A 16,150-nucleotide genomic window follows, 5' to 3' on the forward strand; every position below is an offset into this window, starting at 1 on the left:
TACAGTGTATAATATAAAGCAGTATACAAATTGTAATCAAATATCATAATCAGACATAGCGCTTTGCAGATCCTACTGCTGGAAATAGTTTCTTCCTGATCAGGGCTTTGTCTGTGAAAATGATCACCCCCCTACCTTCTACAACACTTACTCCTGCAGGCAGTTTTTCATCTCTGTATTCACCCATGTAATACAATGTAAATAGTAGGCACTTAATAAATGTTGAAATAATAAGCTAAATAAGTTACAAAATAACAATGTGGCATACCAAAGAAAATAATCAAAATTCTTTATTTTATAGGAAGAATGAGGAATCTTGTTGAGTTTCTATTTTACATTTGTGTTGAGTAAGAGAGAAAAGGACAAGGAATGAAGGTCATTCAACCAACAACACACATTTTATCATGTCAGGCATGGGATATAAGGATGAAAGGCTGGCATAGAATGTGAGCACAGGGTCAGATCAGCTTACAAGAGACACAGTCAAAGCTCCAATAGTGTGAATTTCTTTCTCCTCCATTAATCATTGATGGATTTCTTAACCTTTTATCCCATACGGAGAGAGCAAGTGGTAACTATGTTTTGATTGATTCCAGCTTCCTCTGTAGCAGTGGTCACCAAAATGGACAGTATGAAATGAACCCCAGGGCAATCCACTGGGCATAGGAAGAAATATTTGAACATCTATTAATATTTATCACATTGATCTTCATATTTCTATTTTTTGTGTGTTTTAAAATGTGCATAATAAATTAGCATAGTGATATACGTATGCAATTTAAAGTAGAGAAATATACATATACTAGAGGCAATCTTTCATGTTTCACTGATGGAACATGCTATTAAAAGAATTTTAAAACCACCCTTCTGTCGTTGGCACCAAGATATGATAACAATAGAGCAAGTTCTATAAACAGGGTTATTAAACAGAATATAAGCAAAAGAAATAAGAAACAATATAATGAAAGATTTTAATCCTTAAATAAAATATTTCATTGCAATTGTATTGCATTGCAATTTTATACATTTGAGAGAAATTAGAAGGGAGGCCAAGAAATAATTATCGAGATTTTTTTTCTCGTGTTTCAGAACGTATTCTAACTGCAGGAGACAGAGTTTGAAGGGTGAACTATTTCTAAATGTCTTTCAGCCTATTGCTGGAAATTGCTAAGTGACGCTGTATCAGCTTGAGAGAACGAGCGTTACCACGGAAGTCACCCTCAGGAGAGGCAGTGGAGCGGCCACAGAGTGGGCTAGGATGTGATCAGGTCAAAGAAGGACTACGGTTCTCAACCTGGCTGCACATTAGAATCACTTGGAAAACTTGAAAAAAAATAAAAAAACAAAGCATGGCTCTTACTCCAGAGATTCTGATTTGATTGTTCAGCGTTGATTGAGGCCTGGGCATCCATAGTATTGAAAAACCTACCATGGGATTCAAATACGTAACCAGAATTGCAAAACAGAGGGGTTGAATAAACTGTTGAAAGGAATGTGGCTTTGGGACATTGATATCTAGGTATGAATCTAATCTCACAATATATTAGCATTGGAAATTCCTTTGTCATCTATGAGTTCCAACTTTCTCTTCTGGAAATTAAGAATAACAGTATACAGAGGCCGAAACAGAAGACCAAATATGTACATGACTTGCCCAAGGCCAATAGGTCCAGTTAATGCTAGCTGCCTGGGACTTGAATCCAGTTATCCCAGCTCTGAGTCCAGTGTCCTTCTACTTCACTTCAATGTCTCTGCTGCCATTCCCCTTGTCTACTGCTTCCCTTTAAGGAAAGAAAACATACAGACTTACTCCCTGCAAAAGATGTAAAAGTTCTCTCACTGACACTCTTTTCTTCAAATGTTGAACAAAGGTTATGGAAAAAAGAGAAAGATTATAAACTTTAAATCACAGAGTGATAAGGGGCTTTGAGAAGTAACAGTTCATACTATCCCCGTAGAAAAGACAATCAGATGACCGTAGTTCAAAGTTTCCGGTCTTGTGTAGAAAAAGATGAAGAAGATCACATTTGTGCAAGATATATGCCTCTATGTATCACCTAGGTAGGGCTTAATAAAAAACAATGTGTAAAAATATATGGAAGGATTTGAAAATTACCCAAACTGTTAACCTCTGACCATCTGTCCCACAATGTTCAAGGCCAAGAGGTAATCTATTCAGTCTAAGACTCCAACACTAAGCTACTGGTACAATCCGCAAAAATCAGATGTCATTGTCATTTGACAAAATGAAAAACAAAACAATTCTAGAGAATGGTAATAGTGTCAAGCAGCAGGGGAAATTTAAAAAATTATTATTTTGACAAAGAGAACATATACCACGCATCTGGGTGACCCATAAAACATCAGAGAGGTCTGACATTAAAATCATCTTATGAGGCTTATTGCAAAGGTGACGGGGCAGGATAATTTTTCCTTATAGTAGGATAAATGGAAAGGTCAGATACTACAACATCGCCTGGGTTTTTTAAAGTGGGGACATAACATTCTAAGCAATCAAAAGAAGTTCTGTTAAAGGGTAATCTATTTACAGAAGATAAACAGATGTGTGGTAAAATTTACTGCAAGAGTGAGGGAAAATGTATGAAACACCTTAAAAAACGGAGAAGTACAAAAGTGGCAAGACATGACTTTTCAAACAAATGTGGAAGACAGATTAGTGTTCACCCTTCTGTTTCCAAGGGACAGAGCTATGAATAAAGAGAGGCTTGTATAGGGAAATGTATTTTGATACAATTTTTTTTTTTTTTGAGGAAGATTGGCCCTGAGCTAAAATCCGTTGCCAATCCTCCTCTCTTTACTGAGGAAGACCGGCCCTGAGCTAACATCTGTGTCCATCTTCCTCTACTTTATATGTGGGATGTCTGCCACAGCATGGCTTGATAAGCCGTGTATAGGTCTGCGCCTACGATCCAAACCAGCAAACCCCAGGCCACCGAAGCAGAGCGTATGAACTTAATCATTGTGCCACTGGGCCAGTCCCTACTTTGACATAATTTTAAGGAAAAAATTTCTAATAATAGTTAGTATCTAATGAAGAGCTTTGAGGAGGCATTAGGTTCTCCATACTTAGAGTTTTCTAGCAGAGGTAAAGGACTACTTCACATGGTTGCTTTCTGTGGGATTCTAATGAACCAAATGAAAGGTGGAATAAGATCACATCTAATATAGATACTTTTCAATTCTGAGATATAAGAAGTACTTAGGGGGAAAAAGTACCCAATATATGTGGTATGGTTAAGATGGTGTCCAACATTATAGCTATTTAAGTTGAGAGACTGTGAGGGTTATTACTAAGATTCCGGAAAACAAAAAGGACTATGCTCTTACTGTAGGGCAGATGCTGGAAGCCTTCCTGAATTGTGATGATCCAGCCACAAAAGTCTAAAGAAATTAATGGAGTTTGATTTTAGACCTGTTTACTTACAGAACCATGGATGAATAATATATGGGGGAATTTTTCCTAAGAAGTGAGAGTACAGAGTGGTGCAAATTGCTTCAGAAAGAAGAATAGCTATTTAGAGAAAATATAGAGTGTGGTCCAGCTGGTAAATCACACAATCTAAATTATTCGTACTTCCTTTGGGGGAGGAGAGTAGAAGAGCAGGCAGATAAAGAAGATATGAATGGAGGGTAGTAAACGGAAGAGGAGGTGAAAAGAAATGACATAAGAAGAGCATTAATAAATATTTTAGGGTTGAAGCAAGATAATTGGTCTTTCGGGGTGGCTACTGTGATTTTTTTTCTTTATTCTCTCCTTCAGGATCATTTTTCTTTCAGAATATTATAAAATGAATCATTTTCTTTTATTTCAAGATTCAGCTTGGCAGTTGTCTCGGAAGTACTAATTATGTTTTCCTTACATAAGAGAAGAGAGACCTATTATTGTTGAAGGTTCATTTTTTTTTAAGCTATACTTTAAAACTCAAAACAGTTAAGGATTATGTCACAGCTATTTTTAAAATCATTACATCTACAACGAATATCAAGAAAATGGTAATGGAAAAATAGCATGGTGCTTAGAAAATCCTTTGACAGAATTATTTGGACTTTGAGTTTTTGGGTTTCTTTTTTAAGCATTTGAAAATGAAGCTAGAAAGAACTTCAAGAAATCAGCACACAACACTTAGCACAATATTACAATAGCACAATATTACAATAGTTGGAGAAATACCAGAAGAGTTGTTGTCTTACAACCAAACTCTTATAGAATAATTAATCAAAGGTGAAATCAGTCTCTATCTATGATAACCATTACTTTAGCAGGAAACTTTCCTCTTCATTTTTCAATTTAGCACTATGTAGAAGATGGATGTCACCGTTTATTTTATTCCTAAGTCAACAAACAAAGTTTATATTCTTGAGAGTTGTTAGGTTTTATACTCCGATAACACTTTTCTGGTTCAGAACACACAGCATCATAAGAACCAGCGTTTACATCAAAGAAAAAAAAAACAAGTAAACAAAAAGAATTCAGAATTTCTCAAGAACGAAAATAATAGTTCCTCTATATAGCATAGTGCTTATAGCTAACAATGCTGTAGTATATATCTAAAATTAGCTAAAAGGGTAGACCTCATGTTTAGCATTCTCACCACACACACACAAAAAAAATAATAAAAATAATGATTATGATGATGATGATAATGATGATGATGTGGGTGGAAGGAAACTTTAGGAAGTGATGGATATATTTATGGCTTTGATGGTTTCATGGGTGTATACTTATCCTCAAACTCATGGAGTTGTATACATTAAACAGGTACAGCTTTTTATACATCAACCATACTTCAATACAGTGTTTTAAAAAAATGGTAGTGACTTCAGGGAGTAAAGAGGCCAAAAACTCTTAGTGGCAATTTTGACTAAGGTCTTTAATGTCATATTTTTTGCCCATCCAGTTTGAACACATGTTTTCTCCTAAAGAGTTCCCTCCTGAGTAGTGGCTATTGCCTGGGACGTGGCAGGTGCTCAAAATATTACTTGTTAAATTAAAGGAATTAATGAATGACTGAATGACAACCAAAGAAAGAAAGGAAAGAATTGACTGACAAATTCCAGGAAACAAATGCAAAGACCATGTTTGGTGGTTATAAGCATGGATGCAAGCCAGACTGCCTGGATTTGAAATCCAGTTCTGTCCATTGTTAACTACATGACCATGGCCAAGTTAGTAAACTTCTCTCTACCTCAGCTTCCTTTTGTTTACATTAAACAGGCTGTTGAGAGAAATATATGTTACATAACAGAAGAGCACTTTTAAAAGTACATGGAGCATGGTAAATGCCACATAAATGTTAGTTATCAAGACTGTTATAAAGATCTTATCCAGATAATTCAATACAAAGCTCATTGACAACTACGAAATTAGACCGGTGGGATTAAAGACGAGCTGTCTAGAGTCCAGGGAAGTGAGTACAATGAACTTTGAGGTTTAACATCTAAAACTTGTACATGTCCTAGAAATTGCTATTCTGTTGAAATTTATAGGTTAAACCTTCCCAAACACTTCTCAGGAAAGTGTTGGAGAAAATGGCTCCTTGCAGACGTAAATTAGAGGCCCTGTCATCCAAGGGCAGATATATGACCAGATAGGACTAGATACACTTACTGACTTGAGAGCTATCTTTTATTATTTTTCAATATTTGATTATTATCCTATAGATTTGGTAGGAAACAGTACATGGAGATGAAGCAGTTTTATTAAGTGCAATCCCAAATGTTTTACTGCTTATAATGGCATTAATTTTTCTTTAGTTTATCATATAACTCCATGGCTCAGAAAAGGTGGCCATGTGTTGGTGTCAATCATTGACCAGGGCTCCAGAAGCGTGTGGGCAGCTGGCACATAAAATAGCTGTAATCCTGTCAGATGGGAGAGGAGGAAGGGATTCATTTACACATGTGATAGAACTTGGATTATGAATTCTTGGAAGTCAAGGACTGTGTCTACACTGATTAAACAAAGGAACACAGAGAGACACAGAAATGTAGATATCAAACCAGATAGTGCTGTTCCCTTTGTTATGCAAAGCCCACCTGTCTAGCAGTCTGGAGTTAGCAGTCTCTCTGGCTAATAGGAGATGGATTACACTGGTAGAACAACATATAATCTCAGTGCCTGTGTATCTATAAAAACTGGTGAAAATTTAGATTTCCGTTTTTAAACCCGCTTTTGAGATCTCTTACCACAAAATCTGCTCTCCTTTCTTTCTTTTTTTTGTTTTTTTGAGGAAGATTAGCCCTGAGCTAACTGCTGCCAATCCTCCTCTTTTTGCTGAGGAAAACTGGCCCTCAGCTAACATTCATGCTCATCCTCCTCTACGTTATATGTGGGACTCCTACCTCAGCATGGCTTTGCCAAGCAGTGCCATCTCGGCACCCAGGATCCCAACCAATGAACCCCGGGTCGCTGAAGCGGAACATGCGTACTTAACTGCTGGGCCACCAGACTGGCCCCACTCTCCTTTCTTTTTTATTTCTGCCCATGGTCACTGCTATGAATTGAATTGTACCCTCTTCTCCCAAATTCACGTGTTGAAGTTCTATCCCGCAATATGACTGTATTTGGAGATAGGGTATTTAGGAGGTAATTATGGTTATTAATTCAATGAGTTAAGGGTGGACCCCTAATCTGGTAGGATTGGTGGCCTTATAAGAGGAGAAAGATCTCTCTGTCACTCAGTACAAGCACAGAGGAAAAGCCATGAGGATGCAGCAAGAAGATAGTTGTCTGCAAGCCAGGAAGAGAGACCGCACCAGAAACTAAACGGGCCGGAACCTCGATCTTGAATTTCCCAGCTTCCAGAACTGTGAGAAAATAATCTGTTGTTTAAGCCACCTAGTCTATGGTATTTTGTTATGGCAGCTTGAACCGCCTAAGAGAATCATACACTGGGAAAAAAGAGCTTTATAAATATACACATAGTTTTGCTTGAGTCACACTCACCATTAGTAGTCTGTCTCCTACTTGCAACCTTCCATCTTTCTGTGCAGCTCCTCCATCTATAATTTTAGTTACATAAATGCTGTTGTCTCCAGGAATGTGCTGGTTCCCCACACCTCCTGCAATACTGAAGCCTAAACCTATGGGAAAGGCACAGGAAAAGAAAAGACACGGTTTTTTTTTTAAAGAAAATGCAATTAGCCACATTTCAAAAGTCTGAAAAAAATTAACTCTCAGTTTATTATAACAGTCATAAATAACAGTAAGGATTTTACTTCAATTGATTTTGTTCTTCCCCAAATACTTGAAAGGTTGTTGATTAATGCTAATGAGGCACAGCTCTTGAAGTCAATCCCATATGGCTATTAGTTTTGTTCTATTTCAAGAATGTACACCTAGCTGTTGTTCCCTAGGTAATCAGCTCATAATGGGTGACTGGCCAGAAGAGAGAACAGCAAAAAGGGTGTGGAAGGATTCTAGGTGAGTCAGGCACAACACAAGTTCAGTCCTGCTCATGTTGAGTTTATGGGCTTATCTTCATTGTTGTCGTTACTCAAGCATAGAGAAGAGAGGTATTGCCAAACATTTGGGTAGAGGCCTATATACTCTTGACATTTCAGGATGAAATTACAACTAACACTTTCATAAAGAAGATATGAAAAATAAGCTAGATATTTGCCCTTTGTGTTTTCTTCTCTGGGTACCTTATCATATTTTCACATTTCCCGTTATGAACTGATAATGAGGTTAGTGACACACACACACAATGAATCACCCCTGTAGACAGTCTAAAGACTAAAGAAATAGACTACATACTTTGACTTTATTATTTTCTAGTAAACCACAGAATATCAAATCATTTTAAACACGGCAATTTTCTATTTTGAGAGATGAATTTTACTATACTATGGTTTACACAACTATCACTTACATTAAACTATGGAATGATAACAAGAATAGAGTTATTAAAAAAATCATTATACGGCCATTTTTAAAAGAATGACTGATAGACTCTTTAAAGGTATAAGAATTAAAAAGATCCTTTCAGAAATATGATTGAACACACGTTAAATATAATACTTATATATTTTCACTGTTTTAAAATTACAATAATAATTAACATGAAAATTACTCAGAAAGATAGATATAAATCAAAGGCTTTTGTTACTAAAGACGTAGAGAATTTCTGTAACTTGCTTGGCTTAAGAAATTTTTAAAAAAATCACAAACCTAGTCACCTAGTTTACATACATCTGTTTCATATAAAACAATCATAAAAATTTTGGGCACTTTAGCAGCAATGAAAAACACTAAAAAATATTCATTTCACTCTGCTTTTATTGAATAAATATTGAGTAGGGCTATGTGCTCTTAAGATGGCATAAATGATTAGTTAATGGAAAAATAATGGCATAGTAAATTATAAAGTAACACCTCTGGAACTATATTTGAAATAAAGTGATCTTTTTGTTAAATCAACTATAATAGTTGTTAAAGTAAATGGCAAATGGATTTAAATAGATAGGGCAATTAAAATAATTGTTATCTAATTGCCTACTAATGTGGATAACTATTCTTTATTGATGCTTTGACATCCCATAGATCTACAAATGTATTTGTTTGTCTCAGATTTAAAGAATTTTTTTATCAAGCAAAAGATGAACAAGAGTAAATAAAATGTCCCCAATTGGCTTCTCCTGTGAAATTTAAAATATACATCAGCTCATGTTTTCCAAAACTTTACTTCATATTTCTATAGAATTATAGAGGAGTATAAAAAATATATTTGCAAAACTTTCATAGTACATGCTAGGATCAATCCATTGCATTTGTAATAGTACAGAAGTCATTCCAAACTGTGGAAAGAAAAGGTTAAAATAAATCCGAGGACTGACTTACACTCACTATGCCAACAGTAAATGCCACAGATGGTCTGAGTTACAGAAGAGCTAAGGAAACAAATTACCCCTGTAAACAAGCTTAAGTCCAACAAAGAGAATAACTATGTAGTTGACATTTGAAGTTTAAGACTGTACCAAGACAATGAAATCACTATGGATACTGTAGACATAAATACAGCAGCTAAAAAGGAAATAACTTCTTTTCTGAGATTAGGTTTAAGTACTTCTTTTTAACTGGTGACTCTCTTCAAGGAGAAGCCAGGTGTATTTATAAGAGTCAGAAAATGTCTCTGATGGTAAAGAACTAAAAATTGTCTCTTATTTCTCTTACTTTGATGGAACATGGACATGTTTAAAAACAATCAACATGTAATCAACACTCAACCATATCCTGGATATTTAATTCAATATGATAAGTAAATGTGTACCTTATAGGTCTACATGCAGAATGCAAGTTTATTTACAGGTGAGAGTATTTATCTGTGTTATAAAATTTAATCTGTCCCTATCCATCCATTCATTTATTCATTCATTCAGTAACTCATTCATATATCCATTCATTGAACACGCGTCTCCTGAATAGATACTATGCAGTATACAACCATCTGCTATTGATTGTGGCCAACATAAATGGAATGTAAAAGAATGGGTTGACCAGAAACAGTATCGAAATAATGATCTATGAATGAGTTAATATGAGTGAGCATAGTTGAACTTGGCTGAGTGTTCTAAACTCAGATGATGCCAGTGATTTTTGGAGGAGGACTCTGTGAAGACAACGCGGACCATTGAGCAATAAGGCCAAATCCAAACGATCAGTTTGGAAGCACTGGGTGTGTCTTGCGTACATTCTATTAAAGTAGGGGCAGGCTGTCTACATGACAGGACTATTGTCTCATTAGCTAATATTCTCCTCCTTCATTCAACTCTAGACACACTTACAGCCTTGATATTTCTAGAATGTGCCCGATACATTGCTACCTTAGGGCCTTTTCTTAGCTGTTCCTGCTCGGTGAAAAAAGTTGATAGGTCTCATCAGAAGAAACTGACTCCAACATTATCTACTTTGGGATGTTTGGCAATTAAGAATAATACCCAACATGCCTATGCATCTGCCAGCAGTAAACAAAGCTGAGACAGAAAAATATCACAAAAAGAAATAAATCAGCAGATATTCAGTACTCTAGCAAAGGAAAAAAGCATTTGAAATTTAAACACTTAATTCCCTAAGAAATTAAAAACTGATCTGTTTGACAAACATGTGATGTTCAAACAGAATTTCAGGATGCATCTACGGCATAAAGGTGGATTCCTCTTTCCATATTTCTTGCATACCCCCAAACTGTAATTCTTCATGTTAACATAGGAGATGTAGGCATGGGGAAAGGAATGTCTGAACCTTGTTAAAGCCTTTAATTTAACCTTTTTCCACAAAAAATCTTTTCCTTATTCCATGGAAAAACAACACTAGGAACAGATCACAGTTCACCCTTTTCCCTTTTGCCTGCCTATGCTGAGGAGCAGGTGTCAATGAGAGGAGGGGGGCCTGAAAGCAGAAGTCTTGGCAGCATAAATTGATACTGTTCTTGAGAAGCTCAGAATAAAAACAAGTCATATGATTACAGTGTACCCATATGGTCTTTGTGGGTATAAATAATTAAACCCCATGATGTCTTATAACCATTCAATAACTTGGTTCAACTTATTTTATGTGACTTTACTAGGAGAGCATTCTGGGGTTTCTCCAACAATTTAACATTATTAAGCAGACTCTTTATGTAAGAGTTCATCTAGAATCTACTAAACAAGGTGTTTACTGCCTTCCAAAAAACACTGGTGGTATTCTGTACATTCTGAATGCATGTTTTTATTAAAGGAAACATCAAGTCCATCCTGAACCTTGGCTGACCCTGTCTTGGAAAACACTCACCCATGCAGGCAACTTAGCTACTGAATGTGCATGCATTTCAGTTGAAAAACAAAAAATTTACCTATTTGTCTCGTCTACATAGATAACAGACTATTTGACATCTCCTCTCCTTTGGAAAAAAAAAAATTACTTTAAAAAAATACCAAAAATGCACCTTTTATTTTAATTTGAGAGACTAATCATTCACACTGGGCACTGTAGATATGATTAATTAAAAGCCAAAGCTTTATTTTCTTATTCTCTGGATTCTCCCTGGCTTCAAAAGACCAAGTCTGGAGTTGAAAGAAGTGTTTCTGTTTAAAATTCCTAAGACACTGGCTAAGTATGCTCAATCCTGCTTGAGGAATCTTTCACAGGTCACCCAATTAATTTACCACAGTCAATGTTGCAAGCTTTCTCTCGGACTACACGTCTCATACTTTACACACTCATACTTTCAGCACATCACTTTAATGCCTACTTTAGTGTAAAAAGTCCCTGTGTCTACACCTAACCTTTCTGCTTTCCTTTTGCTCAAAGGAATAAGCATTCTTTCTCTTTTCTAAATCTCCCCTTCCACTCTAGAACGTTACTCATTTTTCCTTTTTTCCCCCCTACAATATTCAGACTCAGCATGAATGCTTTTATTCCCTTCTAGCTTTGACCACGTCTCTGTCCTATCCTGAAAAGATCTTCTCTTAAACTTGACACAACCTCCTCACTGTAAGAGCTGAAGTTTTTAAACAGTGATCTATAGCCATTAAGTATATTTCCTTAACATATACGCTCTCCTCCCTCTCATCCATCTGGCTCCATATGCCGCAATCTACTCACATTATAGGAGACATTGTACGTCTCCTCAAAAGATATGCTGAAGTCCTAAGCCCTGCTACCCATGAATGTCATTTTATTAGGAGGCAGGGTCTTTGCAGATGTGACCAATTTAAGATGAGGTTATACTCGTTTAGGGTGGGGCCTAATCCAACAATTGGTGTCCTTGTAAGAAGAGGAAATTTGGACCCAGAAACACAGAGACACACAGGGTAGAAGGCATGTGACCACAGAGGCAGAGATTAGAATGATGCATCTACAAACCAAGGATTACTAGCAACTGCCAAAAACTAGGACAGAGAGACATGGAACAAAGTCTCCCTCAGAGCTCTCCAGAAGGAATCAGTCTTGCTAACAGCTTGATCTCAGACTTCCAGGCTTCAGACCTCTGAGAGAATAAATTTCTGTTGCTTTAAGCCATCGAGTTTGTGGGCGTTTGTTACAGCAGCCGCAGGGAGCTAACACAGCATCTAATCCTTACGGTCTGAGTGGTGGTACATATGTATCTACCTCTTTTTTTCTTTCTAATGAAATCATATTGATAAATTGATTGATCATACTTTTTTTATAACGGGGCTGAGCAAGGTTAAGTACATACTGGTTCCACCAGGCAAGAAGCCCAGCCACTTATCTACAATTTTCCTCCAAAAGTCCTGAAAATTTCCGATGGGCCTTTGCTCTGTCTGCATCACATGGAATGCTACTGATTACTTTTATGTTCCCAGCCTCATACATTATACCACTCTGTTTCTTGTCTTGTTTCTCTTACTAAGTCTCTTCATTTTATTTATCTTCATTTTATTGCTCTAAAACAGTGGTTCTCCCAATGTGGTCCTCACACCAGTAGCATTAGCATCACATGGGAGCTTGTTAGAAGTGCAAATTTGGGGGCCTATGCCAGATATACAGAATCAGAAACTTTGGGGATGCATGCTAAATTTGACAATCATTTCTCTAAAATAACACCTATCCCCCAAGGCGCACTCCACAGAATCCTATTCTCCCTGTAATCTCTTTCTTGTGGAGAATCCATCTCCATAGTTTCAATCACCACTGCTATGTTGATAAGTGCCCAAACTTCTTGTTCCTCCAACACTGTCTTGGGCTTGATTTGTCACCTTAAACTCACAAGCTTGAAAGAATGCACTCATGACCTCCCTTCAAAACTGGCTTGCTTTCGTGTCTTCTGCATTTCCAATTAGATTAATATTTCAGATTAAACTGGAAGCTCTTCGACGTTTGACATCATGCTTATTCATCACTGGATCCTAGGCCCTATTAAGATACCTGGCAGAAAGTTGCTAGACAATATTTATTGTAATAGAGTATAATATAGTAGTTGTTATTATGTTTTATCAGAAGCCTCAGCATATATATATATATATATATAAATACAACATATATAAATATAAATACATGACTCTTCTCCACTACTGCTTCACTAAATCAAGTGCTTATCAAATCACGCCTGGTTTATTGTAAGGGCTCATGACCTGATTCCAATGTTTCCCTTATTCTAATCTTTCCCTGCCTGATTCTCCAATCCATTCTGCAAATACTTTCCAGGTTATTTTTTTCCCTAAAATTGTACATTCATTATGTTGCTCTGCTACTTGAAATTGCCGATCACTGTTCCTTTTCTACAGGAATTCTACATATCCCCTTACTATTCCTTACTTCTCTGCTATTAAGCTTCCCCCAGGCAAGCTGATCTTGCTGTGGTGTTTTTATACTGTTACGCCTGTTCCCCATACCAGAAATGCCTTCACCACTTTAATTTTCAAGACCACTCAAGTCTTTGCCAACTCAAACCTACTATGGTAGTTCATTTCTCAGTTGAACTCCAGTAGAACCAATTATCTGTATCAGCTTTTTCACTTCTATTTAAATAGAACGAGCTAACTCATTCAACAAACACTTATTGATGACTACTCATGTCTTAAGTACTGGCGTAAACATTGTGGTTCCATCAGTGAATTAGAGATCTATGGTTCTTGTCCTCATGCAGCTGTAGGACAAGTAGAGGAACGAAAACTCGGTGTGGTAAGGGTTGATGGGAGAGGAACAGGGGCTATAGGAGCACATAGGTGGACCGCCTATCTTGGTTTGGGGAGGGGTGTCAGAGAAGACTAACTGTAGGTCCTAATACCTGATCTGAAACCTGAAAGTGAGCCAGGAAAAAGAAGGGAATGGAGAGAGGACATCCCAGCAGAGGGAAACATACATTCAAAGACCCAGAGCTGAGAGATAGGAACATGGCTTATTTGGGAAAGTGAAAAGAGTTCAGGTGAAAGCACTAAGTCATTTTAGGCAGAGTGGAGGCTCCAGGAAGAGAGGACCACACATATCTGTTGCACTCACCAATGTACACTTAGCTCCTGATACTGTGCTTAACAAATAGTTTGGGATAAATGAAAGAACGGAGACAGGAGGGCACTTTCTCCCACTGAATTAGGAAGGAAGGAGAAAATGATGGTGTAGATAAAGGTTAAGATTATATATTTAATGGCAGGATATTAAAGTTCTCATCTTCAATTTACTTTGACAAGAAAGTGTGGTCATTGGCCAAGAATGTGAGAAGCAGTCAGGTCAGAGATTGGAAGAAAGTACAGAAATTTTGAAACGTCTATTAGGGAAAATGGAAGAGAGAACACATTAGAGAAATTGAGAAAAATTGCAGGAAACTGTTGGTTATCTAGTTACGGTTTAGTGACTATGACTCAATAATAGCACTATTCTAGTAATTTTGTTTTTCTTCCTGCAATTCTCAGCTGTCTGGGCATAAGCACAGAAAGCGTAAGCAGTGAGACTGAATCACTTCACCAATTAATCTTTTATGTGCATAGATCTCCCCTCTTCAACTAAATTATATAATCCTAGAGACTAGGAGTTGCATAAAACAGACCATGTTGAGCACAGTGCTGGCATGTAGTAATTGTTCAATAAATATTTGCAGAATGAATTAATGATTGGATTGTTCAATCACATGGCATAGGTATATTTTTAAATGTCAAAACATCCCACATTAACAAAGATGTATATACGTTAGCTGACTGCTTTAGCTCAAGAAAAAAGAGGAACCAAAATAATTCATATTGAGCATTTTTAATGTGTCAACTACTACGCTGTGTGCTGGAGAATTAATAAAGAATACATCAGTGTCTTTCCTAAAGGAACAATAGAAATGACCAATGAGAGACATGTTTATTCTTTATTAACTCCAAGAATGATCAACCTGCTTTCATCCTTACAGACAAATGAAATAACCTGCTCTGATGACAGTTGACTGCTCATGGGACACTATGACAGAGTGATTAGATGCTCTATTCCTGGTTTACATTCTATTTTATTGTATTTTAAACAGAATATCCTCCAAGCTTCCAGCAGTAAAATATGACCTAAGTGATAGGCACTGCCTCTACCTATCAACCATGTCTGTCTGTGTGGTTTTTCTAGCTTAATTCTAGTTGCCAGTGCAAACCAAGGTCATTAACATTGGCCTCTGAATACCATCCAGGCTGCTTGGAGGCACACAGATAGACCCCAGCACACAAAGTCATCAAAATAACAGATTATTTAAGAGATGTAAATATCATCTCACATGTTGAAGTTTTCTGGTAATGTCCCAGCTGGCAGGGTTGTTGCTGGGGAAAGCAGGCAGGAAAACCTAAAGGGTAACTGGGTACATCTTGATAAATTTCCATCCACAAAGGCCCTTATCCAGTATGACCTCCTTTGCAAAGTCCTTCCTAATCCCCACTCCTTTAAATCAAAAACCATCCCTCTCCACTGGCCACATATAATGCCGGGTCTCTCCTTCACCTTTAATGACACATCATTTACTACATTAACAGGTCATTTACTACACTGAGTAAGGATATAGTTACTTATAGGAAGAGTTGATATTTAGAACATTTAATAATTGGTATAGCATGAACAGCAACCAATCAGAACAGGTATCTGCCTTAAACAACGGCTGAGGGTCGCACCACCTGTCAGCTCTGCTGTAGGGCTATCTCATCCCCCCATGTTGCATGGTTAGCATTTTGAAGGAAGAGGGAGTAATAATGCTTTTATTTATGTTCCCCAGGAGTGTTATGAACAAAGTAAATACTCCAAAACTAATTTTTAAAATGAATTAATGAATTAAATAAAGATCACTGGGTTCTTTTTCCATGGGCACACTTTACCGAATTGCGCACAAGAGGGTTCAGGCTGGTAAAATAATGTGGTGAGTTACTTCATTCATTCACTAAAAAACATTCAGTTCCAGGCTATATTAGTTTTCTAGGGCTGCCGCAACAAAGTGCCCCAAACTGGGTGATTTAAACAACAGAAATTTATTGTCTGATAGTTCTGGAGGCTAGAAGTCCAAGATCAAGGCATCAGCAGGGCTGGTTCCTTCTGAGGGCTGTGAAAGAGAATCTGTTCCATGCCTCTCTTCTAGCTTCTGGTATTTTGCTGGTGATCTTTGGCATTCTTCGGCTTGTAGAAGCATCACTCCAGTCTCTGCCTTCATCTTCACAAGACATTCTCCTTGTGTAT

The 16,150-nt window shown here is 37.0% G+C and overlaps 1 protein-coding gene across 2 annotated transcripts in view; it reads right to left on the minus strand.

The window, feature by feature from the left end:
• The window catches only part of DLG2 (discs large MAGUK scaffold protein 2), a 1,814,300-nt gene that overhangs the window by 452,480 nt on the left and 1,345,670 nt on the right, over window positions 1-16,150 (minus strand). For both annotated transcript variants that reach the window (XM_046685982.1, XM_046685984.1), the window contains exon 11: window positions 6,968-7,104. In XM_046685982.1, coding sequence (XP_046541938.1) covers window positions 6,968-7,104 — 137 coding nt within the window. The remainder of the gene's footprint in view (window positions 1-6,967; window positions 7,105-16,150) is intronic.

This window comes from Equus quagga, chromosome 14 (assembly GCF_021613505.1).
Source record: "Equus quagga isolate Etosha38 chromosome 14, UCLA_HA_Equagga_1.0, whole genome shotgun sequence".
Taxonomy (NCBI): domain Eukaryota; kingdom Metazoa; phylum Chordata; class Mammalia; order Perissodactyla; family Equidae; genus Equus; species Equus quagga.